Source organism: Eucyclogobius newberryi, unplaced genomic scaffold (genome assembly GCF_026437365.1).
Source record: "Eucyclogobius newberryi isolate DKJ021-1_F unplaced genomic scaffold, fEucNew1.0.hap1 SCAF_2, whole genome shotgun sequence".
Lineage (NCBI taxonomy): Eukaryota > Metazoa > Chordata > Actinopteri > Gobiiformes > Gobiidae > Eucyclogobius > Eucyclogobius newberryi.
Genome location: NW_027315834.1, coordinates 35,563,962 through 35,585,818, shown reverse-complemented (window position 1 = coordinate 35,585,818; position 21,857 = coordinate 35,563,962). Strand labels below are relative to the sequence as shown.

Genomic DNA, 21,857 nt, shown 5'->3' with positions numbered 1-21,857 from the left:
AAAAAAGAAGAATTAACTTGACTCAATGTTCTGTTTTTTCTTCATACAACTACAGAAACATCAAGCAAAATCAGTTGGTAATTTAATTAATTGATGAAATACACTGCATGTGTTGGTTTCAACTCTAAATGTGAAACTAGTGAACACATTCACCACATTCGGTCAGGTTCTCACTCTTATTGCCACTCCACACATCATTATGGCAACTCTGAATACTGTGACATTGGTTTTATATGTTATCTACAATTAATGGCGAAGTCATGTTGAAAATAGTTGTTAAATGACGCCATTCTACATATGATCATTAGAGGGCGCTGTTTGGCATTATTTTTTTGCCCAAATGTTTAAAAATGCACCTGTATTTATTATAATTGAAATGAGAACTCAAAAAGCAATCACTGTACACAAGCACATAGATTTATTCATACAAATATATCATATATAACATATATAACAATTGCATATCAACAGTTTGTTCTCTTTCTCTTTTCTGCACGTTACTGGACCATCCGCATCAAAAGTGAATTTAGAAATACACAATAGAAAAGGAGTGTAACATTTTGAACATTGACAGAAACAAAACATGTTGGTGTGCATTTTTATACTTTAATTTAAGAAACAAAGGAACAAAAGTGTCGGTGTAATCCCTCATTCGTCCAGGTGTGTTCCATAGTAGAAAAAGCTTCAGTTGTAGTCATCTGGACTCAGTAAGAAAAAAATAGACGTTTCGACTCTCATCCAAGAGTCATTGTCAATAAAATAATTTAGATTCTGAATAGGCTAGCTCGGTAGATACAAGGGGGAGTTTCTGTTGAAACAAACAACTCTTTCTACTTCAGGAAGGCTCCGCCCAATGGGCGGGTCTTACCACCGAACAGTATTAATATCGGAGTTCTCGATCTAAATTCTTTTATTGACAATGACTCTTGGATGAGAGTCGAAACGTCTATTTTTTCTAACTGAGTCCAGATGACTACAACTGAAGCTTTTTCTACAAAGGAACAAAAGAGCAAAAAATAAGACAAGACTGGAAAGTGCAGTGGGAAGACACTCGCAAGACAAGAGACAAGGAGTCACAGCAAACACATGTATGTTTGAACTTAAAGAGTGTTCAGAGACAATCAGAGGGCGGGACTAAATCACATTTTCTATTTGACAGAGAGGAGAAAGCTGCCACCGCTGCACGCCGCAATGATTGTCCAAAACAGAATCAAATAAATGAACAAAACAGTCCACTACAGTCATAAAGGTTACATAACATTTTGCATCAAATACATATACTTTTAAAGAAAGAATAAAACACGTTACCTCTAAAATATATCTGTAATAAATAGATAAATCTGAAATAAAACAATTTTACTTTTGGATGACAATCTTTTCATCTGTCGGAACAGGATAAATTTATATTTATTTGGAGTATCTGGTCAGTGATTTATAATTTGTGAACAATCTCATATAATGGCACAAATTTGGACAAGCTGCCTCATAATGCATGAAACCAGTGATTATTTGCACATCTTTACCACTACGTGAAGTAAGAGAAAGTGAATGACGTTTTGAAAAGACAAACTGAACAATGTGTGTTATTGCTAACTCTACAGGATACAAAATCTGTTCTTGCTACAATATAAGAAGGTAAAAAAGAGTTTGTCACATTTATCCAAAAACAGGACACAAATCAGATGAATTGATCATTCATACATCGACACAAGCACCAGTTGAGGGCTCATTGAAAACACCACTGTATAAATGATAACAATGGCAAAATGGCTAAGGAGCCACATTATAATATTAATCAACAAATCAACAATAATAGTGCCTGTAAACAGAAATCACAAAAAGGAAGATTAACTTAACACACAAACTTCAAATATTCAGGAAAAAAGTAATAACTTAGAGAATATAGTTTAAATAGTTGACTTGTAGCAGAAGTCCCCCGGAAAGCACTGCCTATTAGAAAACCTTCTCTTCATGTTCGCTTGGAAATAGATGGTACACATGAGCCGAGGGAGCGCGGAGAGTAAAAAAGTCTTCTACTTCGTCCACATTGGGAGAGATAAGAGGTTTTTCCTTTGGGATGCTCAGCCTGAACAGATGATCGTTGAGATCTGCTGCTGTCGCTCATTCACTTTTTCTTCTGAAACAACCTGCAGATCACACACAAGAAGAAACATACTGAGAGCAATGCAAACTGAATCCCACGCACACAGTCATTTACCTTACCAGTCATTACCAGTAATCATGGAGTTATAAGAAGAGTACCAGTAAACAGCTTTATGACTTAAATTGTTTTGAATTAGTTCATTTTATTGTATTTCTGTTTCTGTAATTTCTTTGTGATTTGAATGCATTTTCCCTGCTGTGTGAAGCACTTTGAATTGCCTTGTGTATGAAATGTGCTCTACAAATAAACTTGCCTTGCCTTCAGTGTACTACAGCAGCCAGTACAATCTCTCAACACTTTACATCTACTAGAAACATTTAGCATTGACCAACTCAGACTGTCAAACTTTATACAAATTAGTTGACACTTTAAAGTTATCTTACTTTGTATTCACTGTATTCAAGTATATAGAGATTTTGTGTTTTGAAACGTTGGCACGCCCATGAGAATCTCTGAAGTCATCGAGCTTGCATGGACCGTAGTCCCTGCCCAGTCCCGTTTGTACTTCCAGCACAGCAGTTAAAGTCTCCTAAAAGCTCCTAAATACCTTCCCAAGCCCCGTCGTGCCAAGAGCCAGACAAGAGATATCCTTGTGAGGAATTAGCATCAAAGGGGCAGTGCCACAGTCTGGACACGTGCCCGTTTTTAACATTGTAAGAGAAAGAAAAGTGTACCACAGCAGCCATGCAGTATTTCATTGTAAGATTAGAAATGAGCTTTAGATTAATTTCACATGGTGCAATATGCAGGGTATCGTTGATCAGGCTAATTTATCCGCACATACCTATGAATAATTCAGGGTTTTACAGTAAATGTTTTGCACAGACACAGCTGCTGCAGCAAAACGTGCCACTGGGATTGGATGTTTCATGCTAAAATGGAACAGTCGATCATACTCTTCCTATCTGCACAAAGACGGCTCAAATAGCTAAATTAAAAACAAAAGGAAAAGTAAGAAACGGATGGATGAATGAGGCATAAAATCAACAAACAAATACATTTTAAAAATCGATACATAAAGCAGGTCATGGTAGGTAAAAAAACAAAACAAAGCAAACATTATGTGTCAAGCAATTAAAAAGGAAATAGAAGAAACTTGTGATATGTTTATACATTCTGTAATATATTTAGTTCTTTAAATCAAGAGCTGTCATTGCCCAGGTCTTTAGAGGAAAACCACATTACCCAGACTTGAACTACGTTAGTGCTTTGATTTACACAATAATGCCATTACCGGTGTTATTGACAGAGAAAAACACCATTTCATATAATCTAAAGTATGATTTCAAGCAAACCCCAGATTTGCTGCATTGCCTGCCTGCATTCTGGCTGGAGAAAGTTTTCTTTTGCGACATTTATTATTCGATGTCTCTCGCTGTAGCTCGTGCTGCTGGTTCAGGTGCACCTCCCGCACCCTTGAAGCAATGAAGCGTCTCACCTACGACATGTGGTTCTGCTGTGAGGCCTGGTTCTGCTGCTGCTGTATGAGGAGCTGCTGCTGCTGGCGCCGCCGGGCCGTGCGCAGCTTCTCGAACCGCGCCTCCATCTCCTCCAGCACTTTGGGAGTGTAGCGCACCACCAGCTTCACACTGTCCTTGGCTGCTTTCAAGAGCTCCACGGCCTTCTCGTGGTGCTCGCCTTCAACACTCTGCAGAGGTAAACCAAACAGAAAAACCACTCATGTTTTGTAGTAGTATAGTATTTTTGTAGCGTTTGTTAATATGTTCCAATATTATATTCACTCAGCAATGAATGTTTAACTAATTACATAGCCATTTTACAGCAGTATAGTAGTGATGAAAACTGTCCCCACCCCAGTTATTTTACAGAATTTGAATTGGTAAGACCTACCACTCCATTGACAGACAGCAGCTGGTCTCCTCTCTTCAGGCCTCCCTGTCTCTCCGCCACGCCCCCAGGGATGATACGTGAAATGTAGATAGGTGAGTTCTGCTCCTTTCCGCCCATAACGTTGAAGCCCAGTCCCTCGTCTGTTTTGGGAAGCTCCACCACCCTTGGGTGTGAGTGACCTTCACTGGCTGCGAACGCTGCCACTGTGGCCTGCAGATGGAAGAGCCAGATCAGGTTTGTTTTGGAAACAGATGGGATTCACATATTTACTGTATGATAAAATTATAACCATCATTCGTTTGGAAAATATAATTTTAGAATATTATGTACAGTTAACAAAAAACATCATCTTAAGTTATGAAATCAACATTTTGCATAATCACTACATATTTACCAACAGATGAATGCACATTTTTCTTGTTACTTTATACCTAAACTCCACAAATGGCAAGGATTAAGGCCCAGAGTTCACAGTTGAGTGAACACACAGCCAATACTTCTTAACCCCTGCTGGAGAAGTCACATACTGCACCACAGTCGCTTACAGTCGTTCTGTGATTGTGGGGAGCCTTTGAACCACATGCCAGGCTCCTTGCCTCTTGCACGCTGAGAACAAAGTACTCCATGAGCTTGTAACACTGAGCCTCAAAGCAGTCATGGCAGCCGAACAGACACACATCCAGTCCACACATGCACTCTGCTGGCAGGGGTGCATCTTTTATGAAACGTCCTAGCGATGGGGCAAGTTCAAGTGTCTCTGTCAAAAAGGTGCTCCTTGATGTGTGTCCAAAAACCTCAGAAGCGTCGTCAGACTTGGCACTTTCAGATCCATACCCTCCCTGCTCCATATTCATGCTTCTTCCCACCTGCATTACTCTCCTTTCACTTATTTATCTTAGCTTCTTACTCTGTTTTGTTTTGCCGGCTTATTGTATTCTGCAAACTCACCTCCCTTTATGCCATCCAATCCTGGCCAAACCCTGCTCTCAGGCTCAAAGCAGCTTCTCAGCATGCACACTGTCGCCTGCAGCCTTGCAAAACCTTGCCCTTCACCGTGTTATGAATGGTTTGTCACAAAGCCTTCGCATTTCCTATAGTCGCAGCCAATGCATGCAAAGCACTCTCAAATACAGCAAGAAGGGCCCATTGTAGAAATCTGCAGTCATTGGGGCAACATCAATGCAATCAAACCTCTATTATATTACATTTATATAGGACCTTAGGAAACCAAGTGGTGCCAAGCAATTTCAAGCCCTTTAAACCCCTTTAGTGACCCCATGTGGCTGGCGTAGGAATCTATAGTTCACCTCCCTGAATACAAAGGGTAAACATCTATCTAACTATTTCAACGTCTACTTCTTTATTCCCTCATTACTGTCCTTTTTATATCTTGTATTTCCATCCACTATTTTTCCTTAGTGGGATCATAAAAATGGTATAATGTATAAACAATGGTTTTAGTGTCCAGTGAAAGTAACCTAATCAACTCTGTCTGCACAAATTATATCATCATTTGTGTTTTATATATAGGTAGATCTAACTGTTTCACCTTTACAGTTTATGGACAGGCCACAGGTTTGAAACTGGTCATTAGATTCTCATTTAAGAATCTGCTTTCTGTTTTATATATATAGGTACCCCACGTTAATTAGTATTGCTGATTACTTTTTCAGCGTGCACTCGGCAGTACTTGTTTCTATTTCTTTTCATCCTTGTGTATTCAGGGCTCTATAGCGGTGTGCGCTGGAGAGGAGTGGACCAAAGGGCTGGGGGTGCTACTAACAAGATGGCCTCAGTTTCCTTATTTCCCTTCCCCCAACAGGTGCCTTCTGTCTGTTTCTAGGAGACACTGCTGCAAAAAAGGGACCTGCACACAGCGAGCAGCGTGACACAGTCAAAGTAATTTATTTTGTGTCTGTTGTATATGAATATCTACTTAAAATGCGGTGGCTATTTTTAAACAGCTATGCACATGAAGCCAAACAAGTGATTTGGAACAGTGGAAGAGGTATGGCCGTAATAACATGGATCAATGTTAATAACAGTAATCCGCAGCTCATATTGAAAAGTAGAGCGCAGCGGCAACTGTGACAAATGAAAAAGCAAACACATATTTATTGATGGTTTTACTGAGATTGTGAGTGACATTTATTTAAGCTCACATCATCCAATAAAGATCGGTTTGAAATACGTGATGGCTTCTCTAAGTGTGAGATGCTCTGTCACTGAAGGCTTTACATTTAATAACTGAGCTTGATTCTTTTTGTTTTCTAAAGGTATGGTATGTAGCCTGTGCGCTAACTGGTTTATAAATGTGTACATGTGCAATACCGTCATGTTCATGTGCAATTACTGTTGTACTCACATGCAATAATGTCACATTCATGTGCATATAACTGATGTAAATAGAGTGTTTATTTTACCATTATTACTAGTAGTATTTTGTCTTACGCTAGCTGTTTTTATTTTGTTTTATCTTTATTTTTTATCTTTATCCTTATTAAGAAATTAAAGCTTTTGTCTATTGGAGGTTTTGTTTATAAGAGTTTTGTTTATAAGAGTTCTTCTATTAAGAGTATTTTTTAAACTTCCTATAAGTTATCTGTCCTTTTCCTCTGTATCTACCTGCGTTGCAACAATGAAATTTCCCCATGTGTTATCTTATCTTAAAATCACAAGAGCCTTAACCAATAGATCTAACTGTTTCACCTTTACAGTTTATGGACAGTCCACAGGTTTGAAACTGGTCATTAGTGACTCATTTAAGAATCTGCTTTCTGATTCGATCTCATCTTAAGAACCAAATTATAACGTGAATAACTTGTAATTAAGAATAAATCAACATTACCATTGTTATTAGTAAAAGCTGGATTTGAACATGTTTACCTTGCATATGGGCGGCACAGATAGGCCATGTTTCTTTTCATTTTAAATACACTTTTGACAAACCCTACCTTGAAGATAGATAATAAGTGATCATTAACATGTTTGCACAACGAGCAAAAACCCAGGTGAATAACCAGCATAAATGACAATAACAGGGTATAAAGTTGTCAAATGTGTTCCTACCTTGGCAGTGGCCCTGGCCTGGTACTCCGGACAGCCATTTACTGTGATGGTTTCATGCATATACTGATAGACCTTCAAGAGAAAACAAAATACATATTAACAACACAATTTGATATGTCTATGTGCAGTAAGAAAACCCATTAGCAACAATAAGAGAAGCCTACACTATCCATTAAACACATATATACCTTCCCTTTGCTGTACAAATAAGGACTATATGTCATAAGACCAGCTTGTAGTATAAAATCATAACACTTTACGGTAATTTGATTTTATTCTTAACGTGCTGTTTTGCAGTATAGTGGTCTCAAATTCTTGCTTTTCTTTTTTGACTCTAAAAGAGGAGCTCAAAGCGTCGTACAGACACTCAGTCATGTTTTTGTTCCAGACCTCGACAGATACTGAGTCACAGTCTGTTGAAAACAAGATTTATCTTCCTCATCTGGGGCCGACACAATCGAGATGGACAACTGGCCTTCTGCAGAGATGTCTCAAAAGAGAGAGGGATCTTAGTGAGATGCTGAGGTTAATGATGTCACGGAAAGGAAATGGATACAAAGCACAAAGAAGCTAATTTAATTGAATTACTGCCAACCTTTGCAGCCTTCGTTTTCATTTACCACAAGATGCACAAGGTAACACTGCTAAACACACCAGAGTATTGCTCGTAGAATGTATTATCAAGACTTTATCCAGAGCCAAGGGAAATCACAGAGCTCCAGTGTATCACAAAAGATTAAGTGTAATTAACTAACATCCGAGCTGATTAGCAGAAAGAGGGCAATCTATGGCATGTTTTCTGCTCGATCTCACGGACAAAACGTAGATTTGTCTCCAAAAATATTGCTAAGACAGTATAGTAACTGTATTTAAATGGTACTTGAGTTGCTGTAGCTGAGGCAAAAATGTGTGTTACAATAGAGTCTATTACATCACAGCCTAATCTAGTAAGATGAAATGACAAATGTCCCTTGAAACAGCAATAATTCCATTAATTTGTCTTGTTTGCTCATGAATCTTAAAATGGATTCGCAGCAGAGCACCGCTGAGCCTTTGCACTGCTGAGGATAAGCACTTTTTGAAACTACACACAAGGCTTTGCCAGCTTCTGCCTGCAGCAAGTTACACACATTAAACAAATACAATTCAGACAACTCCAAAGTAGACTAGATGTTGTTATGGCTGCTTTAAAACATGTGTTATCAGTCGGAGACATTTCATAACAAATGATGCCGTAATTCTACTCATTAGATTCCCTCTATCTGCCTTAATTAACGTCAATATATCAATCATTACCATATACAGGATTTTGTGGGAAATGAGCAACACATGGTTCTTGGTCTATTCTAAAAAAAAGTACAGAATCATTTGATTTAGCTGAAAAAGCATTTACATTTAGATATGGTGGAAAAAGGTCTGAAATGCAACGTAATGGTGTGTGCAAAACTTTCTTTATGTAACATTTTAAACAGCTTTATACTCAACAAACCCTTAATATCTAGCTTAATAGCTTAGCATCTCTGTCCAGAACTAAACTTTCCAAAGACAGAGAGAGAAAATGATATCACAGATTGAAATTGTCTTGAAATATGTTGAGAAAAAGAGTTAAATTACCAAAAATGATTCAACCCTATTACCTTCATACATTAATTGTCAAACGTAATCACTGAAAATATAAGTGTGAAATGTGCAGAGGTAAATCCACTCTCGTCACTCTCGTAAATTTCACTCTGGATCATTTCCAGCTGATTGGCTGGCACAGTCACCTCATCTTGTGTCCTTCCTCTCTCATTTGCAAGGCTGATTGATCCTGACAACTCATTTAGGCCAACGCACTGGGACTAACACGGTGGACACATTTCACCCCACTCTGTCACTCACACCATGGACACAGAGGAGCGCATCAGGTCTTGTGCGTTTGACTGAAAACTGCGGAACACGTGCTCGTTTTCTTTTCTTTCTTCAACCACATTTACAATTTTTTCATTTAAACATCCGTCCTGTCGCCTCTGACCAGTTAGATCCATGAAACCGGTCAGATTCGTGAATGATCCTCGAGGTGTGGGGGCGCACAAACATACAAACGTGTTCCCACTCAAGCTCTGAAATGATCATGGCGTCAGTATTGCGTGACAAGGGTAATATCACTGCAGTGCATAAAAAGTAAGGCGTTTTGACAAGTTGCTTATGATAAATAATGTAATCTGCACATGTGAGGAATAAGCCTGCACAGGAACTGCTTAAAAATATGTAAAAGCTGTTGATTAAGCTGAGATCATCAATATTTGAAATAAGTATAGACTTTAAATGGATTTTTAGTTGATGACTTTTTTTTTAAATGAACCTGACTGAGTTGTGATGTTCAGTGACAGTGATAAATGATCGCTTTCTTGCAGTTCAAAAGACACGAGTTAGGGACGGCTGGATTGTGTGTGAATTGAGACTTTTTGAGATTTTCTACACCAAAATGCAGCTGAACAAAGGCCTGGCAGTGTTCTACAGGAGAATGACAAGTCTCGCCACAGACTGAGAGCAAAGAGAGGGAAGCGAGCGGCATATGGGTGAAGCTTGGGAGAGAGCTTTTCCTGTGGCGTCTCCCGAGTTCACCAGGATGCAGACTGTGATGCCAGAACTGCAGGACACGGCTTTTACTCTCCTCAAACAGGACATATACACAGGATCTTTTGACCGAACTAGACCTCCTGCTGTGCTGCACTCATGCCTGTTGGGAGTGTGCGGTTAAATGACTGCGCATGGAAGTTATTCAGTTCTAGAATGTGCACTTAAATAAATAGAATGTCAGTTGTAATAACAGTCGTAACAGGGCGAAGTTGCAAACATGTTGAGTGAAAATGTTGTTCTGATGTAGTGTTAGTGGCTTGTCATGTCCCAGTGACATGTGCTTGTATCGTGTGCTCACAATCCCGTCATTTAGTGGAAAATACAGCCTGTGCCTCTGATCATAACACCACTCTAAACTGTATGTGGACATTTCTCTGTTTGTGAACTGTTCATGTTGCTCCTTTGTCCAGTTATATCCAGCAATATGTTGACTATTGTAAGTAAGTAAGTAAGTAAAATGTATTTGTATAGCACCTTTCACAGACAGAAGTCACAAAGTGCTTCACAAAAATACAGAATAAAATAATAAAAACACAGAGAACTTACAGTGAGCAATACACATACAACAATATACAGTCAAAACATTCTATTGTGACTATTGTGTGAAAAAACATTTTGGATTTTTTTTTTTTTTACTTCTTTCAGTTCTTCTTCGTGTAAGCCATATTTAAATAACATAAAAAAGTGAAGGATATCCAATATAAGATAAGATAAGATATTCCTTTATTGTCCACACATGGGTAAATTTCAGTGTTACAACGCAGTAAATACAGGGGGAAAGGACACTCTTAATAGAAAAATCTTATAAACAAAAACTCTTGTTGTTAACATATACAATACATTATAAAACTACTTTTAATACCATATGCTTCGATTTCCAGAAATAAAAACATAATCTCTTTTGATGACATTCTGAATGAATTGGTAAATTTGGTTGAAAAGTTAAAAGAAACACAATGGGAGCGGTACAAGAGCGGCTGTCGTGTTGGTGTCAGTGGCTTTTGTTAACGTGGCAATTGCGAAACGATGACAAATTGGTGGGTTGAATTTGTGTTTCCTAACGAGAGGGGAAGGAAGTGCTGGGATCGTTTGTTATGACACAAATCAATATTGCTGCAAAATGTGACAAAGAAGAATCTTCGGGCTGATGTGCTCAATAAAAACAGACTATAACGCGCTCATCAAAATGTCAAGTTAATGAAAAGCTCATCATGATTTTTTTTTTTGTGTGAGTTTTACTGTTAAGCTTATTTCCTGTAGTACAAACAAAGCAAACATGTTATACTGCAATGTAACGTTTAAAAACCTGGCAAGAATCTAGTTAAAAAAAAAGAAAAAATAGCACACACAAAAGCTTTTGATTGCCTCATGTTTAGCCATATAATTATAATTAAACACGATTTAGCTGCTTTTAGGTGATTGAAATCTGAAAATAGGATGATTATAATGTGGCCTCACCTCTCTGATGGCTGTGCAGAACTCACTTTGAAGCACTTTCTTCAAAGACTGAAGTTTGTGACTCGGGACGTCTCCCATCTCCTGCAGCTTCTCCAGCAGCTCAATGGCCCTAGCGACATCTGCGGAGAGAAGCCAGGAACGTTTACGCGTGACAACTAAAAAACGAGGAGCAAACGGAAAACATTTCTTTCTCTTCAATTAAGAGAGAAAGAGCGAGTCACGGTGAAGGTGCTGGAGATCAATGTGTGGGGACGATGGGAATGGATTTGACAAAGGCCAGTGGAGAAGACAGAAAGGCAGCAGCAGATTCATAGATTGTTTACATAGACTCAGCACAACTGTGTAGAGCAGCGATTCCCAAAGCGGAGGTGGTGACGCCAGAGCTTAACGACACTTGATTTAATCTATTTTCAAACTAAAACAGTCGGATTTTGTGAAATTAGGTCCAGTGAAACAATATTGAGCCTGGTTCTACACGTTTAAATTGCCAGATGAGAGAATAACCACTTAGATGTTTTCTCTGCTCGATGCCAGTGATTTGACCCTTCTCAAACACACTGACATCTTTTCCATGACCACGGGATTTGTCTTTCTACATGGTTTATTTCAGGAATAAGACGCCAATCACTGCATCATTTGGGTTTAAATACCGTGTTGCAGCTGAAAGATCATCACTTACAGCAGTTCTCCAGTAGGAGGAGAGGACCTACTGTGTTTGCTTAGTTGAATCCAAGAGGCGACTTTCCTTTTTGGACAGGAAGTATAATAACTGATTCAATAGCCTATATTTTACAGAAAAGTGCTTATAATTCTAAGATTTGTTACACCAATGGTCGTGGTCCGGCCCTCGACCACTTCAAATATGGCCCTCAGAGGAAAAATGATTGCCCACGTCTGGTATAAAGGATGGATTGAAGAGGAGTCCTTTTTTTGGGCAGGTGAGGTTATTACCACGACTAATGCAATTCAAAGATGTTGGGCACGGGGCAAGAACGCCTTTTTGACGTGGTGTATTCCTGCATTTTTTTCTGCCGTTTTGAATTCAAAGCCAATTTTGAACTTGAGAAAACGCCTGAAATGATTCGATTTACGGTCACAAAAACACCTATGCACTCAATCTGCACTTAAAACACCTTAGTCCTACTGTTACTACAGAGGGAATGAAGTAATAAATACTTTGCAGTGCACTTTCTCAATAAAGGGGAAAACCAGGGAGCTCTGACTGATTTCAGGTTTATGTCAAATGAGAAAGGAGAAAAATGGCGTAAAAGAAAATGTAAACTGCCAGCTTTTATACCATTGTAAAGATTGATGTTACAAACCCAAAGGCTGCTTCTATCCCACTGTAATAAGAAACAGTGGGTTGTATTGATCTACGAGGCTGGGGGGGTTTCAGTTTTCATTTAGGGCAGGTTGTGGCTCACTCGAACACATCCCAAATAGATCTGTATTGACCGAGGAGAGCTATAACCCATAGTCTGTACATGACAAATAGAAATAACTGTTTTACATTGTGCGTTTCTCAAGACAAGGCAACACGGGTTAAGGTAATCGTTATCAGAGCTGCGGTCGATTGATCAAAAAACTAAACCACAACATGGAGACAATAAGAACTCACTATAACGAGTTTGTTTTTATATTATCCATCCAATTATACAGCACCCAGCACCCAGCCCTGGTGTGATAGAGGTGTCTCTGCCATTGTTGGCTGTTTGGGGCATCTGACTCCAGCTGAATAATGAGCTGCGGCGCGGCAAGAGCATCTGTCTGGGAAGTTTACGTGCATTTCCCTCTCATTAAACGAAGGTCAAGCGCCATCGCGGAATTTCTTTTCAGCTTTCACATGCTCATTAGCACTATTTTGTTTTCACACATTTCAATGCAATTTCAAAGGCTGACGTGGGAGGGACTTTTCTGACTAAACGCTTAATTTCATCTACTCCCTAGACTAGAAGGTATTTATATAGTAGATGTGTTCATTACTTTACACTTAAGACACTCTCAGACTGTAACGCACCAGTTTTAGATGTATTTTTTGGCATTTTACAAGACTGAGCTGGACCACATTTTATCTACGAAGATGAGACATTTCTTTTCTTTTTTTTTTTTAAGTCTTATTTAAAATATTCCAATTAAAGATGAAACAAACAATAAATGGGATAGTTTGGTAATTTGTTGTAGTTATATAGTCTTTTTTCAATCAGGTAGACAGAAGCCATGTCTTGCAATAGTCCAGTGCCTCCACACTGTTTATTTGCTCCATTACTGACTTAATCAGCTCTTTTTACAGCCTTTTTACTATAGAATATACCCCATATTATGATAATTGCTTCATTATCATTTTTTCGATATAGCTACTGCTTCTAATCATAACTCGACATAAACATAACTAAATCAACAGCTGCAAAAACATAGCTTCCTTTGGGAATGGACTGGCAGTAAAGCTTCCCACGCACAGTTTTCATTTCCACAGAATATCCTGAAACAAAGCTGGTGTTGTATGAAACACATCTGATTAAGTGTCAATGTGTGCGAGATTATTTCCAGCCGAGTATGCAGAACAATCTCATTCATTTTCTATTTCACAGTCGCTGCAACTTCCTGTTATGAACAAATTTAAATGATTGCGATGCGTGCCTGGCTGCCCAAAGTGCTGCGTGCAATTCCACTATGTGGGACATTTCACAAATTATAACAAAGTAAAGGGATCAGGACAGGGCTGTGCAATTAATCAAATGTTAATCACGATCAGGATTCAGTTATTTGTGTAATATTCTCTGATCAGCATAGTTTTAACTGAGAGGGTCACAGCCAATCTTCTGTCAGAAAGAGCATGTCGTTTGAGGGGAGTTTTGTTGTTGTTGTTAAATTACTGATTAAATGTCTATTTTATTTATGTTCAAAAATGTAACACTGCAACATGGCATCTTTAGTAGGCCACCTTTCAATCAATGCTCATCAATAAATATCTATGAGTTGTGATTTCTTTGTCATATCGCTCTGGCCTAAGTCAAGACGTATACTCCAGGACAAAGCTGCAAAAAAATGATCTACAAGAGATAAGTAACTCCAAGGTTATTGAGACAAAACGACGCAGATGTGGCTCAATGACAAATTGTATTAACAGTCTGGCATGCAGCGTGGAAACATCCCAGGACGAACCTATGAACTAATAACAATGAAAGGCTTCATCACGGCCACTGCAACAGATAGTAGTATAGATCGTGAGTAGAAGGAGAAAACCAAAATGTTATACACAAAGACTCAATACCAACATCAATACAGAAAAAAACAAAACATGAATAAATATGAAGTTGTATCTTTCCTGAATCGTTTTATAATTATAAGACCACAGAGCAATATTAAAGAATCAAAAAAGACATTGTATTGTTGGGCTGTTAAATCAATGCAAATGTGGTATTAAAAACTATCTATAAAAGGTTATGTGAAGAAATATCCATCAGGCACACAAGTGAAACAAGTGAAACAAATGAAACAAGTGAAACAAGTGAAACAAATGAAACAAATGAAACTAATGAAACAAGTGACAACTATGGCCAGTATAACATACAGAAAATTGTAAACAATGATTAATGTCTAACCACATTATCATACATTTATTACACTTTTGTTACACTAATCAAATCATTTATAGACCTTTCCGTTTACTATCTTTAACACAAGACAAGAATTGTATTATTATTGATTCGCATTAAATTGATTTCAAGTCAACACTGATATTTTATTTTCTATATTGCACTCTTACGTACCACAAAATATAGTACATTTTGAAGTCTATAAGCAATCCTTAGTCAACAACGTGTGTCATTTTGATACGCAAGTTGTAATAATGTCCGATTTCACTGAAAAAATAAATGAAAATAAACATGGCCAAAAACACCCTTGAATCTTCTGTGGACTCTTTTCACTCATGGTGGTGAGTAAAAGGTCAGGCTCATTATCAACTAATTAGCGAAACCAACACAGACGTCCACAAAAGCACGTCAGTGTCCAACAATAGCCCCTCGACAAGCACGTCGCTGTCGATGGATGTGCTTTTGTCTGTAATAACAGTCAAACAATCAGGGATTTCTTGTTTCTAGTGTTTAGACGTAAGAGCTAAAAATACAGTTGTTACACAGACAGGGCTGATATGAGAGAAAACACAAAAACAGGGGATCTAATGCTTCTTCGTGATTTCCACTCAAGTTAAAACAGGTGCCGTTGAAAAATGGCACCTCAAATGAGAAGAATGCAACATTAAACATGACCATCTACACAGTAACGGAAAGAAAGTAATTTACTCATTTCATACTGAATCTTTTTTTTTATTTTGTTTGAAACCGAATCACAACAGAATCAACAGAACCGTCTCATGGTGAATGTAATAAACATTTTTCTTTAATCCTCTAGATGTGTAGTGACCAGAAGCATGTGATGAAATCTGCTTTAACCTCAAGTCACTCGACAGCTCAATCCGTCTCTCAGTCCAAAGCGAGGATTTCAACAGATGCAGTTATGATGTTGTTCTACTGAAACATTCATGAATACTCGCTGTTTCTTTACAATAAAATACTCCTTTTCTATGCTACAGCATTTATAAAAATGCTTTCATTGCATTATTCATTCACTCCACACCTGTTGAGTGGTATTGTAGCCACAGCTGTCCTGGGCAGACTAAAGGAAGTGAGGCAGCCCACCTGCACCATTGGCTCCGCCGCTCCAACACTCACACACACCTTCAGACGACGTCAATGTGCTCAACCTGAACCTTCAGGGTGGTGCATGCAATTTACAATGCAACTGCAATTTCCAGGAAGAGATTAAAATTCATGAGTATTGTTATCAGATTTCAATTTGAGTTAGTTTGTTAGTTCATTTGTTGCTCTCTCATGGGAGAGACTCCGCTTTCACTCATTCTTTGGGAGGAACCTGAACAGTTCAAATATTATTTTTGTGTTTGTGAAAAGCTGCAGTCTGCTCTCAGATCCATGATAATCTTAAGATTAGGGTTTCATCCAAAATAGCCCTGACTCAAGTGCTGTGTTGCTTGCCTCTACGGTGTAAAACTATCATTACTAACTGAAGGCACAGCTGCTGAGCGGTCACTACATGCCACAGATTGCACTGTCCTGCACATCAAGGTCAGACCACCTGCTTCAAATCAAACACGTTGAGAGTTGCTGCTCGAGAATTTTGGCTTTACTCTCAAAAAGTTGCAATTAACTATAAAACTCAATTGCTGAATGGATGGCATAGAATATTTTAAGAAATAATGACAGAAGCACCTCACTATAATTCACAGTGACTGAGGGCTTTTCTTAGCTCAGAGGAAATAGCTGCATGAGGTGTCTCCTATCTCTATATCTGACAGTTTAAGTCCTATTCAAAACTTATGGAAATCACAGCAGGCTACACGGTGCACCATGTTTAGTCTCAATGGAGTAATCGAGAGTTTATTTTTTTATGTATGTATTTATTTATTTATTTATTTTTAACAGCAAAAAAGCAAAATCTGGGAGTCATCCATGAACACGGCCAAAGCACAAGTAGAAATATTTGACACCATCTCATCATTACTAGCACTTAATGACACTGCTCCTGCTCAGAGCCCGGGGAACAGCTGATAAAAGGCAAATACCAGCAGCTACTACAAATCAATAAGTTGGGAGTGCAAACGTTAAAGGCGACTGAAAGATGTGTTACATAATAGCATGTACAAGGCTTCTCATCCCAACGCGCCGTAAGCAGGATTGCATGCTGCTAAAACAAATGATCGAGTCCGAAGATGGCACTGGCGCGGCGAGAAATAGCGGCTCGTTTCGCCAAAGCTGCGTTCAACTAGTCTGGATGAGGCACGGGTGGATTTAAAATGGCTTAAGCGCACAGTGCTGTGGACATGCGAGCGCACTTCATTACAGAACAAGGCAACAACACGTCTCCGATCCGAGTCGAGTACAAATACCTATAGAAGTACAGCATCCACTGGCAACTCAGCAAAAAATGTGCGAGACAAATATATAGGAAAGAGCGCCTTACCTCGCTCCAGAGTCAGCGGTTGGACCACTGTCGCCATGACTGCTGTTTACAAGAGACGGGAGCGACTACGGGAGCCGCAGCATCACAGGGAGGGAGAGAGAGCAAGAGGGAGGAGAGAGGGAGAGAGCAAGAGGGAGGAGAGAGGGAGAGAGGAGAGAGGGAGAGAGCAAGAGGGAGGAGAGAGGGAGAGAGCAAGAGGAGAGGAGAGAGGGAGAGAGCAAGAGGGAGGAGAGAGGGAGAGAGCAAGAGGAGAGGAGAGAGGGAGAGAGCAAGAGGGAGGAGAGAGGGAGAGAGCAAGAGGGAGGAGAGAGGGAGAGAGCAAGAGGAGAGGAGAGAGGGAGAGAGCAAGAGGGAGGAGAGAGGGAGAGAGCAAGAGGAGAGGAGAGAGGGAGAGAGCAAGAGGGAGGAGAGAGGGAGAGAGCAAGAGGGAGGAGAGAGGGAGAGAGCAAGAGGGAGGAGAGAGGGAGAGAGGAGAGGGAGAGAGCAAGAGGGAGGAGAGAGGGAGAGAGCAAGAGGGAGGAGAGAGGGAGAGAGGAGAGAGGGAGAGAGTAAGAGGGAGGGAGAGAGCAAGAGGAGAGGAGAGAGGGAGAGAGCAAGAGGGAGGGAGGGAGGGAGGGAGGGAGAGAGCAAGAGGGAGGAGAGAGGGAGAGAGCAAGAGGGAGGAGAGAGGGAGAGAGCAAGAGGAGAGGAGAGAGGGAGAGAGCAAGAGGGAGGAGAGAGGGAGAGAGCAAGAGGGAGGAGAGAGAGCAAGAGGGAGGGAGAGAGCAAGAGGAGAGGAGAGAGGGAGAGAGCAAGAGGGAGGGAGAGAGCAAGCAAGAGGGAGGGAGGGAGGGAGCAAGAGGAGAGGAAGAGAGCAAGAGGGAAGAGAGAGGGAGAGAGCAAGAGGGAGGGAGAGAGGAGAGAGAGGGAGGGAGAGTGCAAGAGGGAGGGAGAGCAAGAGGAGAGGAGAGGGAGGAGGGAGGGAGAGAGCAAGAGGGAGGAGAGAGGGAGAGAGCAAGTGGGAGGAGAGAGGGAGGGAGAGCGCAAGAGGGAGGGAGGGAGAGAGAGAGCAAGAGGAGAGGAGAGGGAGGAGGGAGGGAGAGAGCAAGAGGGAGAGAGGGAGAGAGCAAGAGGGAGGAGAGAGGGAAAGAGCAAGAGGGAGGAGGAGAGGGGGGAGGGAGGGAGAGAGCAAGAGGGAGGAGAGAGGGAAAGAGCAAGAGGGAGGAGGAGAGGGGGGAGGGAGGGAGAGAGCAAGAGGGAGGGAGAAGAGAGGAGAGGAAAGAGGAGAGGGAGGGAGAGAGCAAGAGGGAGGGAGAGGAGAGAGGAAAGAGGGAGAGAGCAAGAGGAGAGGAGAGGGAGGGAGAGGAGAGAGGAAAGAGGGAGAGAGCAAGAGGGAGGAGAGAGGGAGAGAGCAAGAGGGAGGGAGGGAGGGGGAGGAGGAGAGAGGGGAGGGAGAGAAAGGAGAGGGGGGGAGAGGAGAGGGAGGAGGGATAAGGAAAGAGAGGAGAGGAGGGAGAGAGAGGGTGGGGAGAGCAAGAGGAAGGAGGGAAAGGAGAGGGAGAGAGAGGGCGAGAGAGCATGTGGGAGGGAGAGGAGGGTGAGGAGAGAGGGAGCGAGAGCATGAGGGAGGGAGAGAGCACAAGAGGGAGGGAGGGAGAGGAGAGAGGGAGAGAGGAGAGGAAGTGAGAGAGAGCAAGAGGGAGGGAGAGGAGAGAGAGGGGGAGAGAGAAAGAGGGAGAGGAGAGAGAACAAGAGGGGGAAGGGAGGGAGAGGGAAAGAGAGATGTGGAGGGAGGGAGGAGAGGGAGAGGTGGGAGAGAGAGGAGAGAGAGAGGGAGGTAGGGCAAGAGGTGTGGAGAGAGATGTTGGTGAAAGAGAGAGAGATGTGACAGACGAGGGAGAGAGAGGGAGAGAGATCTGGAGAGAGAAAGATGTGGAGGGAGGGAGGGATATATAGAGAGAGACGGGAAGAGAGAGAGATGTGGAGAGAGAAAGAGACGCAAGAAGATGTGGAGGGAAAAAGAGAGAAAGGGAGGGATGTCAAGGGAGGAAGAGAGAAAGGGAGAGATGTGGAGGGAGGGAGAGAGAAAGGGAGAGATGTGGAGGGAGAGAGAGAGAAAGGGAGAGATGTGGAGGGAGGGAGAGAGAAAGGGAGAGATGTGGAGGGAGGGAGAGAGAAAGGGAGAGATGTGGAGGGAGGGAGAGAGAAAGGGAGAGATGTGGAGGGAGGGAGAGAGAAAGGGAGAGATGTGGAGGGAGGGAGAGAGAAAGGGAGAGAGAAAGGGAGAGAGAGAGTGTTTGGATCACACATCTGTTGTATATGAGTCATCTGAATGAAGCCTAATCTGACAGACACAACCATGAATCCAACTTCTTGTTTTATGCAACATTTTTGCCAATGCAAATATATATTTAGTTTTAAATTGTTAAGCGCTGCTATGGAAACGGTCCCACCTTTTATCATCATCATTGTGAAACCAAACGTTTATTGGCTGGAAGTGCAATGAAGTTATCTTTATTTTCTAAAAGGCCATAGGCTATAGTTTAGGCTGATGTTGACAATAGTCAACATCAGCCTAAAGTCATAACTTATATAACCATGATCAGACTGTAACATATCTGCAGTCAATCTGAATAAGAGTCTAGTGCTGGAGCCACACACGCTCCTCTATTACTTTAACGCCCATCGTTGTGATGAATAATGAGTTCTGAAGCTGTGGTGCTTAAGAGACATGGCATTTGTGATAATGTAATAAAATTAACAACAGGCAGAACTATACAGTGGTGACCAGGCCAACACTGGCCCTCCAGATGTGATGGTGCTGATGGAGCTGATGGAGCTGATGGAGCTGATGGAGCTGATGGTCGAGAGGGAGGGGACGGGATTAAAGAGCACACAGAAGCAGGGCAGGACGGGATTATAGACCTCTCCCACATGTGCTGCTGGAATACTGGGCTATTTTAAAAATATGTTCATGCAAAACACTTTTAAAAGATGTATGCGTTATTTTGGCATTTTGAAGAGGGCCTTTTGGACACCTTTGCATAACATGCCTTATACATATATATATATATATGCGCATATCATGCATACATATATATATATATATATATATATATATATATATATATAGGCAAGGCAAGTTTATTTGTAGAGCACATTTCATACACAAGGTAATTCAAAGTGCTTCACACAGCAGGAAAAATGCATTCAAATCACAAAGAAATTACAAAAACAGAAAAACAATAAAATTAACTAAATAAAAAATTACTTTTACACGTCTAACGTGTTTTGGAGTCCAACTCCCTTTTAAATCAATCCAACTGATTGTCTAAACTAATGAAATCACAAACAAAAGTGAAGAGTGCAAAGAAAAAATCCTTTCAGTCATATGCGCAGCTAAACAAAACTGTTTTTAGCTTAGATGTGAACATTGTCAGAGTAGAAGCCTGTCTCACATCTTCAGGAAGACTGTTCCAGATTTTAGCTGCATAAAACTGAAACGCAGATTCCCCATGTTTAGTCCTGACTCTGGGCACCAGCAGGAGGCCGGTCCATGTTTAGTCCTGACTCTGGCACCAGTAGGAGGCCGGTCCATGTTTAGTCCTGACTCTGGCACCAGCAGGAGGCTGGTCCATGCTTAGTCCTGACTCTGGCACCAGCAGGAGGCCGGTCCATGTTTAGTCCTGACTCTGGCACCAGCAGGAGGCCGGTCCATGTTTAGTCCTGACTCTGGCACCAGCAGGAGGCCGGTCCCTGAGAACAGGACTAATATGCTCATACTTCCTGGTTCTAGTCAGGACCCGAGCAGCAGCGTTCTGGATGTACTGCAGCTGTTTTACAGCTCGTTTGGAGAAGCCAGTGAGCAGGCCGTTACAGTAGTCTAATCTACTGGAGACAAACGCATGGATAAGTCTCTCCAAATCTGGTTTAGACACTATATTTTTGATTTTGGCAATGTTTTTTAGATGGTAAAAAGCTGCTGATGTTATTGATTTGACGTGGCTGTTAAAATTCAAGTCTCTATATATTGTAGAGTTCTATGTTGCCACAATGATTGTCGGGAAGTTTTCTGGGGGTGGTCTGGGATGTTGAAGCGGGAAGTTAGGGTTGTGTGTATGTGTATATATATATATATATATATATATATATATATATATATATATATATATATATCCATCCATCCATCCATCCATCCATTTTCTGCCGCTTTTTCCGGGGCCGGGTCGCGGGGGCAGCCGTCTGAGCAGGGACTCCTAGACATCCTTCTCCCCAGACACTTCCTCTAACTCCTCCGGGGGGTCCCGAGGCGTTCCCAGGCCAGCTGAGAGACATAGTCTCTCCAGCGTGTCCTGGGTCTTCCCCGGGGCCTCTTCCCGGTGGGACATGCCTGAAACACCTCCCGAGGGAGGCGCCCAGGAGGCATCCGGAACAGATGCCCGAGCCACCTCAGCTGGCTCCTCTCGATGTGGAGGCTCTACTCCGAGCTCCCCCCGTGTGGCCGAGCTCCTCACCTTATCTCTAAGGGAGCGCCCAGCCACACGGCGGAGGAAACTCATTTCGACCGCTTATATCCGCGATCTTGTTCTCTCGGTCACTACCCAAAGCTCATGACCATAGGTGAGGGTAGGAACGTAGACCGACCGGTAAATAGAGAGCTTTGCCTTTCGGCTCA

The 21,857-nt window shown here is 41.3% G+C and overlaps 1 protein-coding gene across 2 annotated transcripts; it reads right to left on the bottom strand.

Annotated features, from left to right (window-relative positions):
• Positions 1 to 403: 403 nt before the first annotated feature.
• On the bottom strand, positions 404 to 17,316 carry lin7a (lin-7 homolog A (C. elegans)). 2 transcript variants are annotated; one of them, XM_072455177.1, is made up of 6 exons: positions 17,204 to 17,316; positions 11,165 to 11,283; positions 7,085 to 7,156; positions 4,016 to 4,225; positions 3,603 to 3,812; positions 404 to 2,147 (listed from the first exon to the last, which is right to left on the bottom strand). In XM_072455177.1, exons 1-5 carry the CDS (start codon positions 17,238 to 17,240, stop codon positions 3,603 to 3,605), a joined length of 648 nt encoding a protein of 215 aa, XP_072311278.1. In that variant the 5' UTR covers positions 17,241 to 17,316; the 3' UTR covers positions 404 to 2,147. The 2 variants fall into 2 exon arrangements, with proteins under 2 accessions (XP_072311278.1, XP_072311279.1); XM_072455178.1 differs by lacking the exon at positions 404 to 2,147 and having other exon boundaries at positions 3,549 to 3,812.
• Positions 17,317 to 21,857: the final 4,541 nt, after the last annotated feature.